This window comes from Schistocerca nitens, chromosome 5 (genome assembly GCF_023898315.1).
Source record: "Schistocerca nitens isolate TAMUIC-IGC-003100 chromosome 5, iqSchNite1.1, whole genome shotgun sequence".
NCBI lineage: Eukaryota > Metazoa > Arthropoda > Insecta > Orthoptera > Acrididae > Schistocerca > Schistocerca nitens.
The window spans coordinates 603,600,727-603,627,405 of NC_064618.1; the positions used below are offsets into that span (position 1 = coordinate 603,600,727).

At 43.8% G+C, this 26,679-nt stretch overlaps 1 protein-coding gene across 2 annotated transcripts in view; it reads right to left on the reverse strand.

The window, feature by feature from the left end:
• Positions 1-26,679, reverse strand: part of LOC126260116 (uncharacterized) — a 70,021-nt gene that overhangs the window by 37,851 nt on the left and 5,491 nt on the right. For both annotated transcript variants that reach the window (XM_049957354.1, XM_049957353.1), the window contains exons 2-3: positions 23,905-23,930; positions 13,051-13,180 (exon numbers count right to left, since the gene is read on the reverse strand). In XM_049957354.1, the coding sequence (XP_049813311.1) occupies positions 13,051-13,180; positions 23,905-23,930 (156 nt within the window). The remainder of the gene's footprint in view (positions 1-13,050; positions 13,181-23,904; positions 23,931-26,679) is intronic.

Below are 26,679 nucleotides of genomic sequence, written 5' to 3' on the forward strand. Positions count from 1 at the left end.
TTCCACCAGGAGCGATGCCGCTTAGTAGTTTACACTGATTTAGAACGCCAACCTCGCTCCTGTGACACGCTGAGAAGGTGACCCCACAGTCTCACATAGTAATTTCACAGAAAAATATGTACTGTATGTGGCGGCGTACCAGTTTGTATCGTCCTGCTATTCGAGTCTTAACCACTACAAATCATGACTGCAGCGCCCAAGACGGCTCGGCTAATCCCACGCGGCTACAAATCTTATGTCGTGGATAATACTGCGGTATTGTTATTTACTGAGCACGAGCAACTTTCTTGGGATATTGATAAGCTTTAAGCACCAACATTCCCATGACCACGTCGAGGGAGAATGAAATTTTATGAGGAAGCGGTTGACTGTTACACACACATCAAAAAAAGTTTTGCATTACCCCGGTTCCCAGAACTCCTGAAGGCAGACGTTGACTGTGCATGCTGCATCACAGACACAGTCCCTTTGACTGTCCAGAGATGTCACTAAAACCCTCCAAAGATGTAAACAACCATGCGTGAGCAGGGCCTATTACATGGAGAGGTTCCGACAGCCGATCAGTTCCAGTCATTCCACCAGACAACAAGGCTCATGTTGTCTGTAGTTCAAGCATGCCTAAACGGTGAGTACCGCGGTTGAATCGCGTCCGCATTGTTTCTTTGTGCCAGGAAGGGCTCTCAACAAGGGAATTTCCAGGCGTGTCGGAATGAACCAAAGCGGTGTTGTTCGGACATGGAGGAGATACAGAGAGAGAACAATTGTCGATAACTTGCCTCGCTCACGCTGCCCAAGGGCTACTATTACAGTGGATAACCACTACCTATGGATTATGGCTCGGACGAACCCTGACAGCAACGCCACCATGTTGAATAATGCTTTCCGTGCAGCCACAGGACGTCGTGTTACGACGAAAACTGTGCGCAATGGGCTGCATGATGCGCAACTTCATCCCGTCGTCCATGGCGACGCCCATTTTTATAACCACGACACCATGCAGCGCGGTACAGATGGACCTAACAACATGCCGAATGGACCGCTCACCATTGGCATCACGTTCTCTTCACCGATGAGTGTTGCATATGCCTTCAACTAGACAATCATGGGAGACGTGTTTGGAGGCAACCCGGTCAGGCTGAACGGCTTAGACACAGTGTCCAGCGAGTCTAGCAAGGTGGAGGTTCCCTGCTGTTTTGGGGTGGCATTATGTGGGGCCGAGTACAGCGCTGGTGGTCGTGGAAGGTGCCGTAACAACTGTATGATACTTGAATGCCATCCTCTGACTGATAGTGCAACCATATCGGCAGCATATTGGCGAGGCATTCGCCTTCATTCACGACAATTCGCACCCACATCATGCACGTCTTGTGAATGACTTCCTTCAGATTAACGACATCGCTCGGCTAGAGTGGCCAGCATGTTCTCCAGACATGAAACCTATCGAATATGCCTGAGATACATTGAAAAGAGCTGTTTATGGACGATGTGACCAACCAATCACTCTGAGGGATCTAAGCCGAATCGCCGTTGAGGAGTGGAACAATCTGGACTAACAGTGCCTTGATGATCTTGTGGATAGTATGCCACGACGAATACAGGCATGCATCAGTGGAAGAGGACGTGCTACTGGGTATCAGAGGTATCGGTGTGTACAGCAGTCTGGACCATGACACCTGACGCTCTCGCTGTATGGTGGTATTATATGCAATGTGTGATTTTCATGAGCAATAAAAAGGGTGGAAATGACGTTTATGTTGATCTCTATTCTACTTTTCTGTACAGGTTTCGGAACTCACGGAACCGAGGTTAGGCAAAACTTTTTTTGATGTGTGTATTTGTGCGTTATGTTACATAGAAAGGCGGAAACCTCTCGTAGGGATCACTGCCATCTTACAGGGTAGATCTATGATGCAGCTCACAATACATGCAACTTGAAGTACCAATTACAACGAACATACCCGTTTCCTTTCAGAATTAAAGCGCATATGACGCTCTTGTTGACTAATTTCGGTGCGCAGAAAGATCAGGTTTATGTCCTGCGTGAGAATGTTGAGAAGTATATTTCATGCTCCAAGCGAATGATGCCAAGACTCACTCTCCAGTTCCTTGACTCGCTACGCTTTATTCAGGCACCACTCCAGAAACTTGTTTACACTGTAGCTCAGAAGTGTGGTGTCACTGCCAGACACCACACTTGCTAGGTGGTAGCTTAAATCGGCCGCGGTCCATTAGTACATGTCGGACCCGCGTGTCGCCACTGTGTGATAGCAGACCGAGCGCCACCACACGGCAGGTCTCGAGAGACGTACGAGAACTCGCCCCAGTTGTACGACGACGTTGCTAGCGACTATACGGACGAAGCCATTTCTCTCATTTGCCGAGAGACAGTTAGAATAGCCTTCAACTAAGTTAATGGCTACGACTTAGCAAGGCGCCATTAGCCTTAAATAGCTTGTATATAAAGAGTCACATGTATCGCCACAATCTCCAGATGTCTCATCAAGAACGATGTATACAAGGATGTATTAAAAGTTAAGTATATTCCAAAGATACGTTATTTCTTTATCACATTCATTAAGTCTCCTGTTTCAGACCTCACTCCATCCTTCGTGAGTTAGCGCGTGCATCTTGGCCGCCTCTTTCAATTAGTGTGCGTAGTGTTGGCAAGTCTGCCGACACTACAAGAAGGACTTGCAAATCACTTGAGCCATAGTTCCTGAAGGGGAAAAGTATCTGCTTGTGACTAGGAAGTGTTCAAAAGTGGTTGAAATGGCTCTGAGCACTATGGGACTTAACGTCGGAGGTCATCAGTCCCCTAGAACTTTGAACTACTTAAACCTAACTAACCTAAGGACATCACACACACCCATGCCCGAGGCAGGATTCGAACCTGCGACCGTAGCGGTCGCGCGGTTCAAGACTGAAGCGCCTAGAACCGCACGGCCACACCGGTCGGTCACACTTCCTAGTCTACAGAGAGAGAAGGACTATTTACAACGTGTACACAAACGAGACGGCAATTGTAAGAATCGAGGGGCATGACAAAAAATGGTTCAAATGGCTCTGAGCACTATGGGACTTAACATGTAGGTGCTTCAGTCTGGATCCGCTGCGGTCGCAGGTTCGAATCCTGCCTCGGGCATGGATGTATGTGATGTCCTTAGGTTAGTTAGGTTTAAGTAGTTCTAAGTTCTAGGGTACTGATGACCTCAGATGTTAAGTCCCATAGTGCTCAGAGCTATTTGAACCATTTTTGACTAGGAAGTGTGTTTTCCCACAAGAGTGTCGAGATTTATGCAAAACTCAATGAAACTAGATTACCTGACATAAATGCATTCTGCAGCAACCTTACAAACAATGCCATAAGGGATGCAGGGTATGGGCATGCTGTGAATGTCTCGTGAGAATTCAACATCTCCACTTTTGGAGAGTATTCACAGCTGTATATGGAGACAGATGTGCACTTGCTTGTAGATGTTTTCGCAAAATTCCGGAGTCTATGCATGACCACATATACCCTGGATCGTGCCTTTTTTTACACCCCCTCCTGGGTTATCTTAGAAGGCTATGCTGAGTAAGTGAAGCGCAGAATCGAACTGTTGACTGAGGCTGACATGCTTCTTTTCTTTGTGTGAGGGACCCATGGATGGATGAGATGTTCAGCACATCCGATAATTCGGGTTACATCATGTACGTTGATGTGAATAACTTATATGGGCATAACGTGCAACAATCGCTGCCGATTGGCGGGTTTCGATGGTCCAATGACGAATGCGTCGGATTAAGTAAAAATTTCCGTAGTGGTGGGGGTGTGGCGACTAATTCTGGCGTAGGGAAGCAAAACTCACGTACCCTATTAGTATAAATGATGCACATAGCGACTTGTCACTGTCTCCAGAGCAACTAGTTCTGCCAGGAGGCCCCACCCCAAAACAATGCTGTCGTATTCTCCAGCAATATCTCAGCTTAGGGATGGAGCTGTTTAGAATCATCTGGGCTATCTCCTTCAAGTAGTCCCCTGATTGAAGCAGGATATTGATTTGAATTCGAAACAGAGAACTTCCACGACAAGTGACTTCGAGAAATATTAATGAATTAATATGTAACTTAATTTTCGGTAAAACAATGGAGAATTTGTGGGATCATCGTGACATATTGTTTAGAACAGAATGAGATGGTCTTTGGGAAGTAAGAAAATGCATCTCCAGGCCGAATTTTAAGTGGGTGACAATATTCAAAGAGAACTTTGTTGCTGTGGAGAAGGCGAACGTTCACGGAACCTATCTGTGTGGGGATGTGCATACTAGACCTATCCAAACTCCACATGTACCGATTCCACTACAGGTGTGTGAAAACTCTTTTCAAAGATCCAAATTTACGGTATATGGATACAGATAGCTTCATCTTATAGCGCGAAGGGCCGCAATCCATATAACGTAATGAGGTACTATGATGAAGCATGCGACACTGCTGGGTACGAGGTTGATAATCCTTACGGTACTGTTCCACAGAACAAGAAGGTTATCGGACTTATGAAAGACGATGTGAATGGGTCACCTATTACGGAGTTTGTAGGTCTTCGAGCAAAAGTGTAAGCATATTGCACGTTGGAAGAAGCCATCGAGAGGTCGGCTAAAGGGGTGTGTGGCATCGAGAGCCCCCTTGATGGAAGATTATTTGACTATTTCCAGTGCCTGTAAAATGATGTTTGCAGTGCTCTGCTGCAGCATATGGCGCGGCAAACTAGTATTCGATCGAGGGGACACAAGGCGCACACTGTACTGCAATTTAAAGTCGGTCTGTCGCCTAATAACGATGAACAGGTCATTTGTGAGAACAGTATTGAAACTATGCCTTACTCACACTATTCATTTGATGAGACTTGAGTGTGCGTGTGTGTGTGTTTAATTGTTGTATGGATGACCTGTTTAGCATAGTGTAAATATTTTTAGTTGTGTATCATGTACACTTATGTAAGTATCCCCTGCACATCATAGGGTTTACATAGCTGTGTACTATGTCCACCTACAGATATTCCCCAGCACACAGTGTGTCATTTGTAAATATTTCCGTGTGTACTCATGTAGACATCGGTCTGCATACATATCATATATTCCAACAACGACAAAGTGTCATTCCTAAATATACCTTGAATACAAAATGTGTGCTCCCATTGCTATGGACCGTGTACACTTGTAAATAGATCAGTTTTTAAGTTTCACCCGCTGCCAGTCATCTATCCTGATTAGGTTTTAGCTCCCACTCCATCTAAAAACATTCTCAACCAGTGGTACTGAAGAGTGTAAAAACATTCTCAACCATTGCTACAGTTTGGTGGACTGTGGAAGGTTTTGATTTTTCTAGTCTTAGTTATTAGTAATAGTGTGTAAGCTGAAAGTACCTCTGCATTGAACATATTAGAATCAAGTGGTAGCAAGTCACAGTAATAAGTATCTATGCACTGAATATCGGAACCAAATTGTATCTCAAGAACTAAACTGTACCCCCAGAACTATATTTTATCTCAAGAACCAAACTGAATCTGAAGAACTAAATTGTACATCCAGAACTATATTGTATCTCAAGAATCAAGCTGTAACCTCAAGAACTAAATTGTTTCTGCGAGAACTGAATGAATGAAAGATTCATAACCATTCAAACCTACCCTAATTGTGTATATAAAAGACGTGCAAGACACAGCTGATAGTTCTGAACATGGGTGCCGTTAAGGAGCTGAAGTTTAAGATGGAGAATAAAAAAATATATGTAATGGTTGCATGGGATTACGCCTGTCGTGCAGCACGTGTTTCCTTATGGGAGCAGGAGGCATGCGTCCAAGTCTAAGTCCATATGCATATAGCAAACGTCTAAAATTATTATATTTCCTGTGCTTGAGGAGAACCACAGATGTGCTACGTACTACCATAGTGTGAAAGAAATAATGTATACATATTTTGAGGGAAAAATTCATTTATTTTTCATCCAACTCAAAAGTAATTTTACATTTTCATAAGCAGACACGACAATCTTTTCAACCATCTTCTTCTTGAGTTGGCGGAGAGCAGGGGACGCATAGAATTCCAGGTCTTGAATAGTGGCAAACTAAATGATTCGAAGCTTTCATGTGATCTTCTCCTTGCCTTTGACGTAAACGGTGGTATCCATGTGGTCGAATATTTGAAGCGACGTCACCATATCTTTATACAGTATACCAGGATCATCGCAGCGAATTCCATTGTAGAAACGTGTTAACCTCTTTGCACTCCTCTGTGTTTTAGCACACTTTGCACTCTTGAATGATCTCTGTGATGCATTGTTTTCTGAAAATGTCTCTATCACACTGGCATTTCTGTGTTTGCTATGAATGCAACTTCTGTAAATATGAACTGCCTAAACTGATCATCATAGAAACCCTGAACGTCTGTAATGATGTTCACGCCTTGAGATACCATTGTGAAATGTTCTGGATATAGTGCAGCACTTGTTGATTTATACAACTCATTGCACAACACCAGTGAGCAGGCAATAGTTAATCACACAGTCATGTAGAACTAGAGCATACGCTGCAATGTGTTCTGGGAAATGTGCGAAGATTCAAATTCAGTTCATACATCTATAGGTCCAGATTTAATTATGTCGCTCTGTTTTCAGCAGTCTATTACGATTATTGGCTCCAGATCCTTGAATTTCCGTGGGCATAGTAGACATCCCTTCTCTTCTTCATAGTAAGAAGCACGGAAACTCACATACATGCCATACGCTAGACTGTATACCTTTTCATCCCATTGCAGGTGTAAATTGTCATATGGGTATAATCTAGAGTTGGTTAACCTAAAACTGTCAAATTGGATGGAATCATATGGTGTAGTCTCTCTTCTATTTGTCTGAAACGAAAGTATGATGAAACTGGGGGTCTCTAATTGCACAGAGGTTTTAATAGACTGCCGGCCGCTAGTGGCCGTGCGGTTCTAGGCGCTTCAGTCTGGAACCGCGTGAGCGCCACAGTCGCAGTTTAAGTAGTTCTAAGTTCTAGGGGACTGATGACCTCAGAAGTTAAGTCCCATAGTGCTCAGAGCCATTTGAACCATTTTAATAGACTACGTTTGTCTGCTTGCAGTTGGTAGCGCTGGGTACTTAATAATCTCCCATGACTGGAAGATAAAAGTAGAAATACACCAGCATTCCAAACTTTTAAAAGCTTCAAACGCTGGTCATCAGATACAGTGACGTCTGGCATTTTCCATATTATTTTATTGATGGTGATCTCGTTCTTCTATCAGGCGCCTTGAGTGTATGAGTTACCTGTTGCACTCTGTACCAGAACAAGTTCCTGTTTAGAATTCAGAACAACTCACCACACGTCCTCAAATTATCCCATAAGCAGTTTCAGAGGTGTGTGTGCAGAAAATTTCTTGTAATCCTACACTGTTCTACCCACTGTCTCATGTATGAACCATCCAGCATTTTCTAAACCGTTCAAATCCAAGGGAGAAGCAGGGACATACATTATAAGAGTTGATGTTATACCTGTATTGTGTGTGTCGTCAATCTTGACCCCTTTAACATCGTACCATATCTCATGAGACAGGAACACGAAAGCATTACATGTAAGGTTCGATGCCACTGGAGGTACCATCTTTTTTGTAAGTGATCCATTAAGATATATGAAACTCCTACATGGGAGGATTAAGAATCTTGGTGTTTGATGACAATCCTAATTTCATAGTTCTTGTGATTGAGGCATAAGGTCTGGCGTATAAAACACTCATCATATTACACTGTGATAGTTATATTGTGAGATTTCAGACCTACTGTTTTAAAAAACTTATAGTTTGCACGTGCCTCGCTGTTGTGCTGTAAAGTGTGACACTGTGCGTTGTGTACATTGGTTTTATTCCTGGTGCCTATACTGTCTTCGTTGACAGTATGAGGATGGTGGGAATCTGGTGGCTGCTGCGAGTCCTGGCTGATTGAAGACCACCGCCGCTTCCAGTGCCGACAGATTCCAGTGAGTTGAATGTCGTCGTAGTAGTCGTCGTCGCTTTAGCCTTCGACAGTTCCCAACACCGCCGCTTCCGGGTCCTTGCACATTCGAAGTCACTGCTGGTTCCATTTTAGATGCAGTTGTACAAAGGTCCCTCACCACTGATCTTTTATCTTCTTCCAGTTGATGGGGAGAATCTGTAAATTGTATGAATCAATCTATTGTTGAGATAGGAGTTGTCAACTGTGTAATTTCGCAGAGAGTTCATCAACAGATTCAGTAACTGGTTTAAAGGTTTCTCTCAGTGTTTGCTCTCAATCCAAATGTACTAACTTTAACACCTGTAACTTCTCTCGGACAGCCTTCTGTGTCACAATGACCTTATGCTTAGTCGACATTTTGTTATATACTAAGCGGGCTTCCTCAACAGAACATGGTTTATATATACTCCTATCAACCTTTGTAGTTAAGTCTCGCACATTATCTTCAATTCTATCAATCTTTACAGCTAAGTCGTTTACTTTCTTGTCAAATGGGGTAACACTAGCATCTAATGCGTTAATTTCTCTCAGAACCTACAGGGAATAGATCTCTAGGTCATTAACTCTATTTTAGAGAAATAGAAATTTTCCATCTATGTGTAGAAGAATTCTCCGTTTATGTACACCCACCCTCCCAGGTGGAGTGCCTGACATGCAGACAGACTTGTCCATGGCTTGATGTATACTAACATTCTAGCCTCTTAGCCTCTTTCATATATATATATATATATATATATATATATATATATATATATATATATATATATACACTCCTGCAAGTCGTCTATACCTACCATCATTCAGATTTCTTGTTTTACCATTAACGAGAAACCCATACTGTGTGTGTGATTCCAGCAATCTCCACATATTTTTACAAATTCACTGAATGACACATCAATCGCCTCATGTTCTTAGTAAATGTGCTTTAAATTCAAATTGTCTTGTGAAGGCTATAGTGAAGTTTACATTATCCATCACCAACAGTTTTGGGATTCTGGAATATGTCTGACTCAAATAAAACACATCATCACCTATATGATGTCCAAACCTGAAACATCGTAGATTTTGATCCTGGTTTTCCACAGCAACATCATCGAACTTGAAGACAGTGCGTGGTTTTACTTTCTGTGGTTGGAGGCTTTCACTGCTTTAAGTGAATGTCGTGTATGTTACGCCATGTATCCCATTCTTCCTCTTCCTCTTCTTCTTCTGGTCTTCCTCCGCGCCATCACAGGACCAGTCACTTACAACAAAGTCCTTATGTCGTGGACGCTTCATCCATCCTGCCATTATACCGACTACATCAGATATTGACGTGCATTAGGCTTTTTTAGAAAATATATGTCATCAACTAAGCTAAAGATTATGCATACACCTGAAAGTGTCGTTTATCATTCACATTATCAGTGACTTAAGACACTGACGTGATTCACACAACTTGCTGCTGTTGTAGTATTCTAGATATTGCACTGAAAATACTGATAGCTATAACATCATTATTATTTTTATTCAGTAGTCGTTTACAGGGTGCACCACTTCAACAAAATCAATTGGTTCTTTCTACATCTTCATGCTTGTACAGAATTTGGCAAATAAAGCTTTCTTGCATGCACAGAATTCAGCTTGTATTTCCCTCAAAGTGATGGGTATTCCTTCAGTTTCTTCTTTTGGCACCTTGTTGATGCAGTGTTCTAAATCGTCTACATGCACACTATACGTATGGAGACAGTTCAAAATGTCTTTACACACAGTTTGAACATAAGGCAACCGTCTATTAAGTCTTTCCAACACAATGGTTTGCACCATCTGTAGACCGAATAAGTTCATAATGGTGGAGTGCTGCAAATAAATGAACCGACCACCTGATCTCAGCATGAGTGCACCACCGACGTACAATGATGTTATAGATAGCGTCAGACCAGCACACCAAATATCTGGGAGAGAATTGGATGGATTAGACTCTGTAGTCATCTGTTGACTGATGTAGGGTTTTGCATTACACAAGTCATCTCATTCCAACTCCGTAAAGTGCACTTTGTCAGTTCTCGGTGCATTTTCGATCTCTAACATAACATGCCAGTCACTATCCACTGATGCTTCTATACCAATATTTGAGCGCTTTGAAGCGCTAGCTGTTAAATTATAACTTGAAGTGAATAGTATTATAACACTGGAAGGAACTGGCACCTACTCATCCACCACTAATACACTCTGTCCTTGTAGTAACACTGGAATGTTTTGGGATGGTGCATATGTCAGAGACCAGCACTGACCTGCACCGTGTGGAGTAGGACTCTCAGTACACTTGTTCTTGGAGTCAGAGGGTGGCTGGGTGTCTTCGTTACACAAGTCGACGTTGAGGATGGATAACAGCATCTTTTCCTGCTCCAAATGCTGGTGAGGTGCACTACAGGATCCCATGGTGCTGCAGGTACTGAAAAGTCTGAGATTGCTGCAGGTCCCAACAACTTGGTGACTGCTGCTGCTGCCAGTCTGGACGCATTGGAGGCTGCCGAACAAAGAAGGGAAGCAATAAGCCTCCGCTATAAAGACATGGAGTTAGACAAAGAGATGGAACTTGACAGAGAAAAGGAAGAAGTACTATGTGCAGTAATAGTAGCACGGACATTTAATGAGTACTTACTCTTCTGCTTCTTCCTATTATGATGGGAGACGCTGGACGGTCTCAGCTGCTGCTGCTGCTGTTGTTGTCGTTGTAATGACTGAGACTGATGGGCTACGTCGTTCAGCTTTTGTCCTTTGCATCACTCTCATGTGACTGGAAGTACCATTCATGCATTCTTATTGGCTTTCAGGTGGTGGAGGGCAGGAATGCGTGTTCCTACTGATTCTCGAGGGTAGTATATTGGAGGTGGGGGGGGGGGGGGGGCAAAAGCCATTTCAAGTTCCCTCAGTGGCAGATTTGTGAATTAACTCAGTCGTCCAGGATTGTTGGTGAAGAACACACATTTGTCTCTTACAAATACTGATGGACCATTTCGGAAAAGGTAGACTGTTCCAGCGCAGGTAGCAATCTGTATGAGCTGCGAAATGCATCTTCAGCCACCCTGCTGCAACACCATTATTTGCTGAAAAGTATTCTTCTTACGCTCATCCATTATATTTTGTTACCAATCATCATGTAGGGAGCTATTGATACAGTTCTCAGCTGCATGTTTACAAGCGGTACACTTACTAAATTCCTCTCTGTTTGACACCAGCATCTCATCAATTGAACACATTGTGAACACAGAGATGCTTACGCCAGAGTGGAAGAGTAGCTTGTCTCTTTGCACTTTGGAAGACTGACTGGACTTATCATGAAAGATCAGCAGCTCCAGCACATGCATCTGTCAGCATGAGTTGCGAAATGCACCTTCACCCCATCCAACTGCATCACCGTTATTTGAAGGAAAACATTGTTCTTACCCTCATCCAATATCTGTGCTTTCCAAGCCTCATGCAGGACGCTATGGACACAGTTCTCAGCTGCATGATTATATGTAATATGGCTGTTCAACTCTTCCGTGTCTGAAACCAACATTTCATCTACTGAGCACATCGTACAGACAACTGGTAAGATCCTTACACACCAACAGCTCAGCACAGACTGTTTTCCCACCAAATCACAAGTGGGGGAGAAGAGAGGAAGTGAGGGAGGGTGGGATGGAAGGGGGGGAAAGGAAGGGAACTGGGAGAGGGGGGAGGAATGGATGTGGTAATGACATCAGTGCGATGTTGCATATCAACCCCCAGGGAGAGGAGGTAAGAGAATGGCTTTGAATAAATTTTGCAACAATGCAGAGTGGCTCAAGACGAAGTTTATCCCACCACTAATGGTAGGATTGCCAGTGGTATTGGTGCTACTGGTAAGGAAAGAAACATGAATGTGTGAGAGAGAAACTTGTAACCGATGACCTCTCTTTGTTTTCTGTTGATTTGTTTTGTACATAATTAGAATCACACGTCAGTCAGTGTTAGTCCACTGAGTATTTTATATCCTTACGAAATATAAATCCATTTTATAAGTAATAAAAATTAGAAGAGCACGTAATTTCTCTGCTTTTATGCAACCAAAGCAATTACTTCTGATGCAAGGACAGTTTACATGTGCAAACATAAAAAATCTATGTAATTTTTGTTGTTATTTTGTATTCAACAGATCGTTTTTCATCTTGATTAAAGGAAAAAGTGTCCTGTTATTACAAGTAAGTGCGGAAGTTGTTTATGAATAACGGAAACATGTTTTATATAAGCTCGACGAAGTATTGAAACAATGCTTGATATGTTTTTGTATAGAGCTTTTAATTTTTTTTTTAGGAAACTGTTTTATAGCACTGATGATGAATCTGTATTGTTTTCTTTATTTCTACTACAACATACCCCTGTTTCATTTTACAAATCAACATTTTTCGAATAAGACCAGAATTCAACTTTGACAGTTTCAATTTTGCAATACATACTATTTATTTTTAAGTAACAGACAGAAGGATAACGATGTAGAACAAAAATGTTCCATAACTTACGCAGCCCTCATATGTCCTCACTCAGTTTCTAGACGGTTCTCCCTTCTGGTTTCTAGAGGAACCTAGCAAGAGACTGATTGCATACACAAGCATAGCAATCGAAATTAGGTAACGCCCTATAGGTATGCAACACACTTAACATACAGGTAACGCAGCTACGATGTTAATTGTCCAAAGTTCCTTGGAAAACTATCATAGTGTAAAGTTACTTACGATAATCTACAGTAGTTTCACAACTCTAATCATTAGGCATTAAATAGACATGCTTGTTTGTAATCACTATATTAATATTAAATTTCTGTATATTAATACTTGGCGATTGCGATGTCACTTGCTTTGTCCTATAAGCGACAGTATGTAGCTATGTCTGTAACAGTCACGACCAACAGTGTAATCAAATAATGTATGATGCCATTCAAAGAAATCTGTAAGACTCTGGACTGTCTGCTGCGTGTCTCAATTACAGGTAGTGTACCTCGTTGTTGTAAGTCAGTCTTACCGCTGGAGCCTGGTGGGTCGTGTACCAGCTGTCCCAGACTCTCTCCCGTAGAAGACAGCCGCAGAGTTAGCAGCCTGCCACCCGCAGTAGAGCTGGGATGGTCTCGGCAAGTTACCGAACAGCGGCCATCCTACAGAGACAAGTGAAATACCCTGAAATAAACGCCTGAAAACAGAAATATGGGATGGTTTATTCAAGAGAAAGAGCTGAACAAACTGAGCAAGTCAATAACGCGTTGTTTCACCTCTGTCCCTTAGGCAAACAGTTTCCACAGTTGTTGAATGTCGTTCTGAGGGATATCGTGCCAACTTCTGTCCAAGTGTTGCATTAGATCGTCAAAATCACGAATTGATTGAAGGGTTCTGACCATAATGCTCCAAACGTTCGCAGTTGGGGAGAGACCTGGCGACCTTGCTGGCCGAGGTAAGATATGGCAACCATGAAGACAAGGAGTAGAAAATCACACCGTATGTGGAAGGGCATTATCTTGCTGAAATGTAAGCCCAGGATGGCTTGCCCTGAAGGGCAATAACATGGGGAATGAGATTTTCACTCTGCAGCGGAGTATGCGCTGATGTGAAACTTACCGGCAGATTAAAACTGTGTGCCCGACCGAGACTCGAACTCGGAACCTTTGCCTTTCGCGGGCAAGTGCTTTACCATCTGAGCTACCCAAGCACGACTCACGCCCCGTCATCACAGCTTCACTTCTGCCGGTACCTCGTCTCCTACCTTCCAAACTTTACAGAAGCTCTCCTGCGAACCTTGTAGAACTAGCACTCCTGAAAGAAAGGATATGGCGTAGACATGATTTAGCCACAGCCTGGGGGATGTTTCCAGAATGAGATCTTCACTCTGCAGCGGAGTGTGCGCTGATGTGAAACTTCTACGCAATATCCTGGCATGCTTGTTCTTGAGTGTTATTGATAGTCATACTGTACGCTAATATCACCTGAAATTGATAAGTTAGCTGAAAGGAGTGGAATTGTTGGTCTTCATATTGATTTGCGCATTTCACTTCCGGTCAATTTCTCTGCTTCTGAGATGTTGTTTAGAAGCTTTCCTGCGAGGGCATACCGGGAACATTGAGCGAATTTAGGAATTATGTCGAGAAGTTTTAATTTTCATCCTGGTTCATCACTACATCAACAGATTTTGTTACACCTGCTAAAATGCAACAGACACTCTTTGTTGCACGGTAACTATGGGTACACAGTTATCAATTGTCAGTTCTCAAAAAAGTTTACGCTGGGCCGACGAGAAGCTGTAGATTCAAAACAAGAGAAGAATCTTTATAATCTGTGGTCACGCAAATCCATCGTTCATGTGTGTATTCGCAGTCCAAAGAGGGATCCAATAAGCAGCTCAGTCACGTATGCATAGTGTCAGCGAGGTAGATACTGGAGTACAACACGGTATGAAGTGAGTTCATTGTGGCAAGGCGACCGGTTTTGTTTCCCAGGTCCACGTGACTGCTCCAGTGTGCCTCTTATTGGTCGCTTCTGAAGTCTTTGGCACTGTATATCGCGGACTATCGATCTGACAGTCTGGGGATAAAGATACAGAATCGTTCTCCACATTTTAAGGCGTTTAGTGTCGAAAGTGTCACTGTCAATCCTCTCGGTAGAGGGATCGACGCACCAGCGTGTGTGATCTGGTGTCTGTGGTTGCATTGTGCTTTCTAGGGGGGGGGGGGGGGGGGGGGGGTAAGCAGCATCGTCAAAGGGCTCTGAGCACTATGGGACTTGACTGCTGTGGTCATCAGTCCCCTTGAACTTAGAACTACTTAAACCTAACTAACCTAAGGACGTCACAAACATCCATGCCCAAGGCAGGATTCGAACCTGCGACCGTAGTGGTCGCGCAAGCGGCATCGTCATGATGCTTCTGTTTCGGTTTCCTGGCCCTCACTGCTAGGGTAGGAAAGTGGTCCCACCCAACGAGTGACTCCCTTAGACGTCGCTGGACCTATGTTTGTTTGTCTCTGCCTGGTGTCCAAAGCAGTACCAAGCCCACTCCAGAGTTTGTGGCGGTTATATCAAGGTGGAAGCTGCTAGGTGTAGTCGCAGCTGGTTTGCAGCCATACCAGCCTCGTGCCGTTTGCTTCTACAGTCATCTGTCGTCCTCGGGCTGCTCTCATGGCGTCCTCGTACTTTCCCGAAATCGCCTTGTCCTATCTCTGTGACCAGAGAGTAGCGAGCGCGACGCTTCAGCTGGCGAGATTGTGTCGCAGACCGCAAGAGGTCTCAGCGTGTCCGGGGTCAGTGGCCATGCAGCAGTTTGCCATGGTGCGACTCTGAATGGGTGTTGTCCTGCAGGAGGCCAGGAACTGGGTCAGGATCTCGGCTTTGGATGCGTCTGATATAAGTTCTCTCATCTGCACTTGAAGGTGCGGACGAAGCCCTCTGTTTCATCATTGGAGTCTGGGTGGAATGGCGCTGTTGTCAGGTGTGTTATGCCATTTCGAGATAAGAAAAATACTATATGAGAATTGAGGGCCATTGTTTGAAGTGCTTGTTTCTGGGGCCCCTTCAGTAGTAAATATTTTCTGCAATGCGTTTATTGTTTCCCTATCTGTGGCATTTGGTATCTGAATGACATATGGGAATTTCCAGGAGGCTCCAATGACAGTGAGCCACATCTTTCTGAAGAATGGATCGGCGAAGATCTCAATTATACACACACACGGGCGCTGCGGCACTGGTCTGGCATCGAGCCGTCGCGAGCGGCCAGAGTGACCCAACGGTTCTAGGCGCTTCAGTCTGGAACCGCGCGACCGCTACGGTCGCAGGTTCGAATCCTGCCTCAGGCATGTATGTGTGTGATGTCCTTAGGTTGGTTAGGTTTAAGTAGTTCTAAGTTCTAGGGGACTGATGACCTCAGATGTTAAGTCCCATAGTGCTCAGAGCCATTTGAACCATTTTTGAACCGTCGCGTGGGTACTGACAGTTGACACGCAAGCGGTGCAGGAGCGATCCGTCCTCTCTTCGACATGCGCGATGCCGAGCCAATAGGCGCGCTGCCTTGCAAACGTCTTCATGTGTGCCGTCCCCCAACAGTAAGCATGTTTGGAGCTTATGACATGCTGAGGCAGTGGCGGCATGATGATCATCTGCCAGTCGTCTGTTGTCAGCGTCAGTACTTCATGTACCATGTGTATAATATTTTTGAGAGAAAAGTACATGCAGAGTTTTGCAAGGGAGTACGACTAACTTGACCCTCCTGAGGACTCACAGGTCGTCTCAAATGCCTGGGGGTTGCTTGACTGCCCTGTGAGTTCCAAACAACTCCCGATATGGGTAAAATATTCAGGACAAGGGAGCTGAATGACTGGCTTTTGATTCACGCCCAAACTTTCTCATTGGTCATCATCTTTCTCCTGTAAGTAACATTCCTCTCGCCAAACCTGCCCGGAAAGGAAACCCCATTTTACTTGTATTAAGGAAGACCGCCTCACTATCTCCTCTTCAAACGCAAGCTAGTGCCCCTGGCACTTTGACTTATAGGTCTTGCAGGTATCCCGCCAGACGCGTCCCGAGGCAGATTTAAAAGAATATAAAATCACTGCTCGAATTTAAATGTAAGTCAGATAATTGCTTCCCTACGCACTGGTAGCAACAGGTTTCCCACCATAAAATCCTGTCACACGAACTGTCTTCCAATCACGAGAAATAGTGGTCGTCTTTTCAGGCTACCGTTGGAACAAAAAATAATTGTCGAGACACTCTTCGATAATTTTAACAAACTCAGCTGTCCAGGATGCAATACATTTTTTAAAATTTAAATCTGGTTATTGTTTCAATTTTCAGACAGAGGCTCCAGATGACATAAGAAGCTAGTGCACGGAGCCGCTTTATACACTCCTGGAAATTGAAATAAGAACACCGTGAATTCATTGTCCCAGGAAGGGGAAACTTTATTGACACATTCCTGGGGTCAGATACATCACATGATCACACTGACAGAACCACAGGCACATAGACACAGGCAACAGAGCATGCACAATGTCGGCGCTAGTACAGTGTATATCCACCTTTCGCAGCAATGCAGGCTGCTATTCTCCCATGGAGACGATCGTAGAGATGCTGGATGTAGTCCTGTGGAACGGCTTGCCATGCCATTTCCACCTGGCGCCTCAGTTGGACCAGCGTTCGTGCTGGACGTGCAGACCGCGTGAGACGACGCTTCATCCAGTCCCAAACATGCTCAATGGGGGACAGATCCGGAGATCTTGCTGGCCAGGGTAGTTGACTTACACCTTCTAGAGCACGTTGGGTGGCACGGGATACATGCGGACGTGCATTGTCCTGTTGGAACAGCAAGTGCCGGCCGAAGTGGCCGTGCGGTTAAAGGCGCTGCAGTCTGGAACCGCAAGACCGCTACGGTCGCAGGTTCGAATCCTGCCTCGGGCATGGATGTTTGTGATGTCCTTAGGTTAGTTAGGTTTAACTAGTTCTAAGTTCTAGGGGACTAATGACCTCAGCAGTTGAGTCCCATAGTGCTCAGAGCCATTTGAACCATTTTTGAACAGCAAGTTCCCTTGCCGGTCTAGGAATGGTAGAACGATGGGTTCGATGACGGTTTGGATGTACCGTGCACTATTCAGTGTCCCCTCGACGATCACCAGTGGTGTACGGCCAGTGTAGGAGATCGCTCCCCACACCATGATGCCGGGTGTTGGCCCTGTGTGCCTCGGTCGTATGCAGTCCTGATTGTGGCGCTCACCTGCACGGCGCCAAACACGCATACGACCATCATTGGCACCAAGGCAGAAGCGACTCTCATCGCTGAAGACGACACGTCTCCATTCGTCCCTCCATTCACGCCTGTCGCGACACCACTGGAGGCGGGCTGCACGATGTTGGGGCATGAGCGGAAGACGGCCTAACGGTGTGCGGGACCGTAGCCCAGCTTCATGGAGACGGTTGCGAATGGTCCTCGCCGATACCCCAGGAGCAACAGTGTCCCTAATTTGCTGGGAAGTGGCGGTGCGGTCCCCTACGGCACTGCGTAGGATCCTACGGTCTTGGCGTGCATCCGTGCGTCGCTGCGGTCCGGTCCCAGGCCGACGGGCACGTGCACCTTCCGCCGACCACTGGCGACAACATCGATGTACTGTGGAGACCTCACGCCCCACGTGTTGAGCAATTCGGCGGTACGTCCACCCGGCCTCCCGCATGCCCACTATACGCCCTCGCTCAAAGTCCGTCAACTGCACATACGGTTCACGTCCACGCTGTCGCGGCATGCTACCAGTGTTAAAAACTGCGATGGAGCTCCGTATGCCACGGCAAACTGGCTGACACTGACGGCGGCGGTGCACAAATGCTGCGCAGCTAGCGCCATTCGACGGCCAACACCGCGGTTCCTGGTGTGTCCGCTGTGCCGTGCGTGTGATCATTGCTTGTACAGCCCTCTCGCAGTGTCCGGAGCAAGTATGGTGGGTCTGACACACCGGTGTCAATGTGTTCTTTTTTCCATTTCCAGGAGTGTAGTATCGGATTGCTACCTGTTATGAACCGCTAGCTACAACTAGTAGGATACTTACGAAAAAGTCCGACAAAACATCAGTTAGCACTAATGACCTGCACCTGCAAGACCTATTAAGTGCAAAAAGTACTTTCCTATATTAGCTATCACAATTTTTTGCTTGCAAAACATTGGTAGAATACGAGGGAAATGCAGTCGATCTACAAAAGAGATTGGCTGCAAAATACACGTTGACCCATTCTAAAATATTGCTCAAGTGTGTGTAGGATCCATGTCAAATAGAGCCAACGGAGATACCGATAGTGTAAATCCACTGGAGGGCGTCCTGGAGTTGCCTTAAAACTTGAACTGTCAGGCACTTGTAAGGCAGACGCAATCTATCCTGTGAAAGCCTGCTTACGAAGTTTCAAGATCCAGTTTTAGATGAGGTATCTAATAATGTACCACAGTCTGCTACGTATTGTTCCCGTAGGCACAGAGAAGAAAAGATTAGACCAATTAGAGCGCGCACATAGGCGTTTAAGCAAATGTTCTTCCCGTGCTCCATACGCGGATGGTACTGGAAGAAACCCTGATAACTGGAACAGTGAGAAGTGCCGTTTTGGTGCACATTAGTGGTTTGCAGAGAGTAGCTGATGATACAGAAACATCTGAAATACAATAAAATTAGAAAACAACAAATTTCACGAAAAATGCCCCAATCTGCACTATAACTACATGATTACTCTGCAGTTCACAGTTAAGTGCCTGGCAGAGGGTTAACCCAATCACCTTCAAGCCACTACTCCACCGTTCCACTCTCGAATAGTGTGCGGAAACAAAGAACACTTAAATAATTCCGTGCGAGTTTTGATTTCTCTTTCTCCCTATGTAGGTGGGCGCCAAAAAAATATTTTCACACTCTGAGGAGAAAGTTGGTGATTGAAATTTCATGAGAAGTTCCTATCACAGCGAAAAAGGCCTTTGTTTTAATGGCTCCCATCCCAATTCTTGTGTCATATCCATGACACTCTCTCCCCTATTTCGCGATAATACAAAACAAGCTGCCCTTCTTTGAACTTTTTCGATGTCATCTGTCAATCCTATCTAAAGCGGATCCCACGCCGCACAGCAAAACTCCAGAAGAGGGTGGATAAGCGTAGAGTAAGCAGTCGCTTTAGTTGACCTGTTACATTTTCTAAGTGCTCTGCCAATAAATCGCAGTCTTTGGTTAGCTTTCTACACAACATTATCTACGTAATAGTTCAATTTAAATTACTCGTATTGTAACCCATAAGTATTTAGTTCAGTTTACAGTCTTTAGATTTGTGTGATTTATAGTGTAACTGAAATTTAGCTAATTCTTTTTAGTGCTCATGTGGATGACTTCACACTTTTCATGATTTAGGGCAATTGCCACTTTTTTCACCATACAGATTTCTTGTCTAAATCATTTTTCAATTGGTTTTGATCATCTGATGACTTTGTATGACGGCAAATGACAGCGTCGTCTGCAGACAGTGTAAGAGCATTGCTGAAATTGTGTGCTAAATCGTTTGTGTGAACCAGGAAAAACAGGGGGCCTATAACACTTCCTTGGGGGAACGCCAGATATTACTTCTGTTTTACTTGAAGACTCTCTGTCAGTTACTACGAACTGTGACCTTTCTGATAGGAAATCATGAATCCAGTCACACAACTGAGACGATACTCTATAGGCATTCAATTTGATAAGAAGTCGCTTGTGAGGAACGGTGTCAAAAGCCTTCTTGAAATCTAAAAATATCGATCCAATTTAATGACTCCTCTCGATAGTGCTCATTACTTTGTGAGAATGAAGAGCTAATTGTCTTTCACAAGAACGACATTTTCTGAATCAGCATTGGCTGTTTGTCGATAAGGCGTTTTCTTCGTGGTGATTTATAATGTTCGAGCACAGCATATGTTCCAAAATCCTACTGCAAATCGACGTCTTTAATATGAGTTTGTACTTTCACGGATCATTCGCATTTCCTTTCTTGGGCATTGGTCTGACCTGTGCAACTTTCCAATCTTTGAGTACGGATCTTTCTACGAGCGAGCTATTATATATGATTGCTAAGTACGGAGCTGTTGTATCAGCGTACTCTGAAAGGAACCTTTCTGGTCTACAACCTGGATCGGAACTTTTGCCTTTCCGCTACATCGAAGATATCTACTTCTAAGTTACTTACGTTGCAAGCTGTCCTTGATTCGGATTCTGTAGTATTTACTTCGTCGTCTTTTGTGAAGGACTTTCGGAAAATCTTGTTTAGTAACTCTGCTTTATTGGTGCTGTCGTCAATAGCATCGTCATTGTTATCCTGCAGTGAGGGTATTCACTGCATCTTGTCGCTGATGTACTTTACATATGTCCAGAATTTCTTTGGGTTTTCTGCCAGATGTCGAGACAGAGTTTCGTTTTGGAAACTATTAAAAGCATCTCGCATTGAAGTTCGTGTTAAATTTCGAGCTTTCGTTTTGGAAACTATTAAAAGCATCTCGCATTGAAGTTCGTGTTAAATTTCGAGCTTCTGTAAAACTTCGCCAATCTTGAGGATTTTGCGATCTTTTAAATTTGCATGTTTTTATCGCTGCTTCTGCAATAGTGTACTGACCTGTTTTTTGTACCATGGGGGATCAGTACGAGCGCTTATTAATTTGTTTGGTATATATTGCGATGGTGGGGTGGTACTGCGAATAAATTTCCACCCACCTTGTGGAAATGTGTGTGTCTCTTCTCACACGCACGCTTCCCTGAAGTTACTGAAATGCAGTTCTTAGCCGGAAACAGCTACAGAAAAAACAGCTGTGCACCTCTTAACCACAAGTCGCACTAATTTTTTGTTTTCGGTGGAAGGTTAATAATACTTAAATGAAGGTATTTACGTGCGTAAAATTTCACTGTAATACGGTAAACTAGCATACACCAATTACTTTACTCTAAGCTGTACAAAGTCTGAAAAGTCCACATGTACACTTCATTTATGACCGTAGCCAGTTTATTGTAATTATTAGTGATCCTCCACAGAAAGCTTACAAAGGGATTGTTTCTTTTAGAATAGCTCGCTGGAGTGTTGTTATAATCAGTCTCACGTAACAAAATATTTACGTTCAAATTTAACCATTTAGAATGTCATCAAAAGTTCTGAATTTCACACCGTGCATTAAACTGAACTCTCTTCTAAACTTTACGGCACTTCTCAAACATTTTGGTACCGAAATGTCAGAATATTAATAGTTTTCATCGGAGCACCTATCAATAGGTCCGATCACTATTAGATCCAAGCCCCGACTCTGCTCACTTCTCCACACAAAAGAAGTTTCTAGTTCCCAAAGTACACTCGAATATGCTAATTTCTGACTTCCAGAGAAACATCACAGCAAGTCGGAAGACAGTATCGAACCCTCTCAATCCCGTGCATGTATACATAACCAATCAAAATTTATCATTGAATCAGGACATTAAACTAACATAAATAAATTTTGAAAACCCACAAATATAAAATTAACTCCCTCTTAACCGAAATCATAATCTCATTTCCGCAGTACCATAAATTGACGAAGGAGTTTATAACAAATTCCCCAGCACCAATGACTAACTCGTACGTCATCTCGAATATTCCTCATAAGACCAGTTTCTCAATGTATAGCATAAAAACTTCACACAAAACATTATTTCACATTCACACCTTCATTCATTCTCATATCTAAGCACAATTATAATATAAATTAATAAACAATTAGAAAATTAAACAAACAAAACTACAAAATAAAATGACAGCATTTCATAAGAATTCGTGGTATCTGTTTTTTTGATATGTCGGAAAGAACGCTGTGTCCAGGATAGCGCAGTCGTTAACGCACGTGCCTAATAAGCAGGAGATCGCGGGTTCGAATCCCGGTCTGGTACACATTTTCGCTCGTCGCCCCTGACTCCACATAATGTCCTGCGGCAGGTGACAGCAGTAATTTTCCTCAATTTACAGTGATTAACGCACCTGCCTAATATACAGGAGATCCCGGTTTCGATCCCTGTCTGGTACACATTTACGCTCGTCGCCGCCGACTCCGCATAGTGTTCCGCTGCAGCTGGCAGCAGTAACTCTCCTCAGTTTATATATGAAATTATTTTTCCAGCAGCTCAAACAGTGTCCGTCAGCTAGTGACTTCTACCAGATCGCACATAAACTAAATACACACGGCAAGTGACGCCACTTGTCCAGCGCGTGACATGCTGACCGCCTGTTCATTGCTCTTATGTGCGATCTCAATAGGCACAAAGTATGATGCTACGGCTCAATATTTGTCAACTGCCGTCGATATTATTTCTTTGAATTTAAATCACATCTGGTCTGGACACAGACCACAAACTTATCAACTCAGTAGGTCTGTCCGCTCTTTTTTTCGCAAGACAAGTGCTAGTCCCGCCATTTTATGGAGTAATTTCGCATATTTTTATTTGCCCGTCATTTTCACTTTCGAAAACTGGCTTTCTTGGAATTTGGAGAAATGATATTATGTCGACAGGTCGTGATATATTTTTTTAATTGTATACTTAATATTCTCTTTGACGTAATCATGGAAAGTGTTTTCTATTGTTAATCGGTATCGGTCGCCACTGACCATCATCAGAACGATTGAGAGCAGCAGCAGATGGTCACCAAGTATCAAATGCTAGTCAACCACGTGAAGGTATTCTTAATAGTTCTGATGGCCGAATATGGTTATTGGAATCTCTCGTAAGGTTTTCAATACATTCGCCATCTTGACTTTTTTCGTCAGTTTTACAGTATTTGGGGGATTGGAAAGGGTATAGTTACAGCAATGTCACCAAGAACAGCCATCTTAGCTGTGGACCAGTACCCTCCGCTATATTTATGAGCCAAACTTCCATCTGGCTAAAAGTATCTGCATGCAAATGGAGAACTTTGTATTATATGGAAGGCGCGTAAAGGTCCAAAAATTTGGCGTAAAGGTTTGTATTAACCCTGTAACAGAGAACGAGCTCCTAAATCCTGACCGCCATATAGCAAAAATATCTGCCCGATGGCTGACACCACCTCAGTGATACCCGTAAATATTAACTGTTTTTAATTCCTGTCTCCCTTCTCTCTTTCTCTTACTCCCCCCCCCCTCTCTCTCTCTCTCTACCTTTGCACGAAGGTAAGACCTTTATTAGTGATCTGTCGCATTAGATCAAAGTATCTCCAGACATGATAGAAAATGCCTTCAGACCGACAAAAATAAGTCAACTCCGTTACGAAACTATAAATCTTATAAAAATAACATTAATGTGAGAGGCTTCGGCTGAAAATTACTGTAGTCTTCATTTGTACTGAAATGTTTCATGGTTACTGTTCTTACCTGTGCATTGGTAACACTGATGAATCCTGAAAAATGAAAAAAACAAAAATGTTGATTTCAAGTTATGTTGTATCAGGAACAACCACTGTAAATATTATTTAAAGCTGACAAAGAATTTAGTGCAACCTTGTACACTACGCTTAAAATTTTTGCATTGATAAAGATGAAAGTTTAAGCTACATCCAAGCTACATCATTGTTTTGTAATAATTCTCTAATCCTCCAGCGAGATTTACATTGGTCTGTAAAAGTTTTCTGCGAATCCTGAGAATTGTTTGGTTCTACAAGAACATTATTTAGGCGATTACGATGGATGGTTCACGAAATCTATTACGTCTGACGCTGCCAAAACCGTGTTAATGACGTCTTATTTTAACATAAGATTTCGATTTCAGACGGTAGAAACGTTGGTGTACACGTTTCTTTAGAAAAAAAATCATCCAGAATATACAGCTTTAAAATGGAACTGAACATCTACGTAGTGCCATGTGAAATGTAGTACACACACTATACGACAAAAAAAAGTACTGACCACGAAAGAAGCTAGGCAGATTGGTCACAAACTTATATTCAGACATGTATCGGATTAAAACGCAAAACTGTAAAATTTGGCGGCCAATTGGTGAACGTATGACGCAGCAAAGCAATTTCACCGCGCAGCTGCTAAAAATAGTAAACAGGAGACACGTCTAAACCTAGGCATAAAGCCTGTGCGAATTTGATTCCGTGTACTCAGTAACTATGCCTCACAGATAGGCGCGTGAGGAATATATGCAGATGTCAGCGTTTGAGAGAGGACGTGTTGTTGGGTACAAAGCAACCGGTTGGAGTAATCGGCGAATCGCTCGACATTTGAATAGGAGCGGTTCCACTATTCGACGATGTTGGCAGGAATGGTCACAGGGCTGAACAAAGCATCAAGAAGGAAGTGGTCGACCTAGAGAGGTGACAGAAACTGAGGACCGAGCAAACGCCAGAGAGGAACTCTGAACCCATGATTCATCATTATTATTGATCTGACATGCAACTGGTGCTTCGGTGAAGACAAGAACTATTAACATGCAGATCACAGAAAGGGGACTGGGCTGATGGTGCCCCTTTCGCCTGTTACCATTGACGTCTGTACACCAACAAGCCATTTTGCAGTGGTATGGGTCAGATTCGGTCTATAATCTCATTGACTGAAGTAGAATTGTCTTCAGCGATGAGTCCCGCATCGCACTTAGCCCAGATTACTAGTGAAGAAGCCGGCCACGGTGGCCGAGCGGTTCTAGGCGCTTCAGTCCGGAACCGCGCGACTGCTGCGGTCGCAGGTTCGAATCCTGCCTCGGGCATGGATGTGTGTGATGTCCTTAGGTTAGTTAGGTTTAAGTAGTTCTAAGTTCTAGGGGACTGATGACCTCAGATGTTAAGTCCCATAGTGCTTAGAGCCATTTGAACCATTTGAACTAGTGAAGACGTACCTGGAGAAGCCCTGGGCAGCGGTGAGACACCAACTAGACCATTGCCCATCATATGGCTTGACAACCAGAAATGATGGTCTGGGGCGCCATTTCATTTCGTAGCATGTCTTTGGCTGTCATCTGCGGTACTCTTTCAGCACAGTGGTACGTCTACGATATTCTACGCCCCGTTTTGTTGCCCTTCATGGCAAGCCATCGTGGGCTTACATTTCAGCAAGATAATGCCCGCCAGCATACGGCGAGAGTTTCTACTGCTTGTCTGCGTGCTTGCCAGAGCATACCTTGGCCAATAAAGTTTCCCGATCTCTCCCTAATTGAAAACATTGGGAGCATCACGGGCAGGGTCCTCAAACCAGCTCGGGAATTCGACTACTTAAAGCGCCATTTGGACAGAATTTGGCACAATATCCTTCAGAAAAACATCCAACAACTCTGCCAATCAGTGTCGAACCAAGTAACTGCTTGCATTTGGACCAGAGGTGGACCAATGCGTTATTGACTTTCTCAGTTTGTGAAGCTCTTTCTCTTGACTAAATCATCCAATTTTTCTGAAGTAGTCATTCGTTTGTGTGCACATGTTCATCACATCTACCGATTTGTATCCCATTCAAACAATTCCTTCATTGTGCGTCGTGCACTTGATTTTTGTGTAGGGTTTATGAAAGACTCCGCACCGAGCGAGATGGACAGTGGTTAGCACTCTGGATTCGCATTCGAGAGGACGACAGTTCAAACCCGCGTCCGGCCTTCCTCATTTAGGTTTTCCATGATTTCCGTAAATCGCTTCAGACAAATGCCGGGATGGTTCCTTTGAAATGGCACGGCCGACTTATTTTTCCATCCTTCTCGAATATGATGGGACCGATGACCTCGCCGTTTGGTCCCATCCCCCAAATCAACCAAAGACTCAGCCTTCGTGTCTCTCCTTCCAACAACTTTGGATCAACCGCCATGGCGCACAGCAGTAACTGCTGAGACGCCCGCCAGAGCATGGGACGAGTTTGACAGTCGTCGGACGTTTACTGCGCGCCCGGTTGAGAGCATAACGGATATTTGTCACAGGTAAATGAAAAATTTGATCTTAAACCCAACTCTAAAACTTACACATGTCTACGTACGTAAAAAAACACACCCTTGTGCATTCGGTTGCTTCTTTTGAAAATAAAAATATTTAGCGAGATGAGTTAGTATTGACCCAAATTTCCATCTTCATTCATGCAGAAGATTAATCTAGTAAAATCAAATGAATGTTTTTGAAACACATTGTACTTTTTATACTGTTTTTGGGCATACGCAGAAATTCTTCCAGAAGG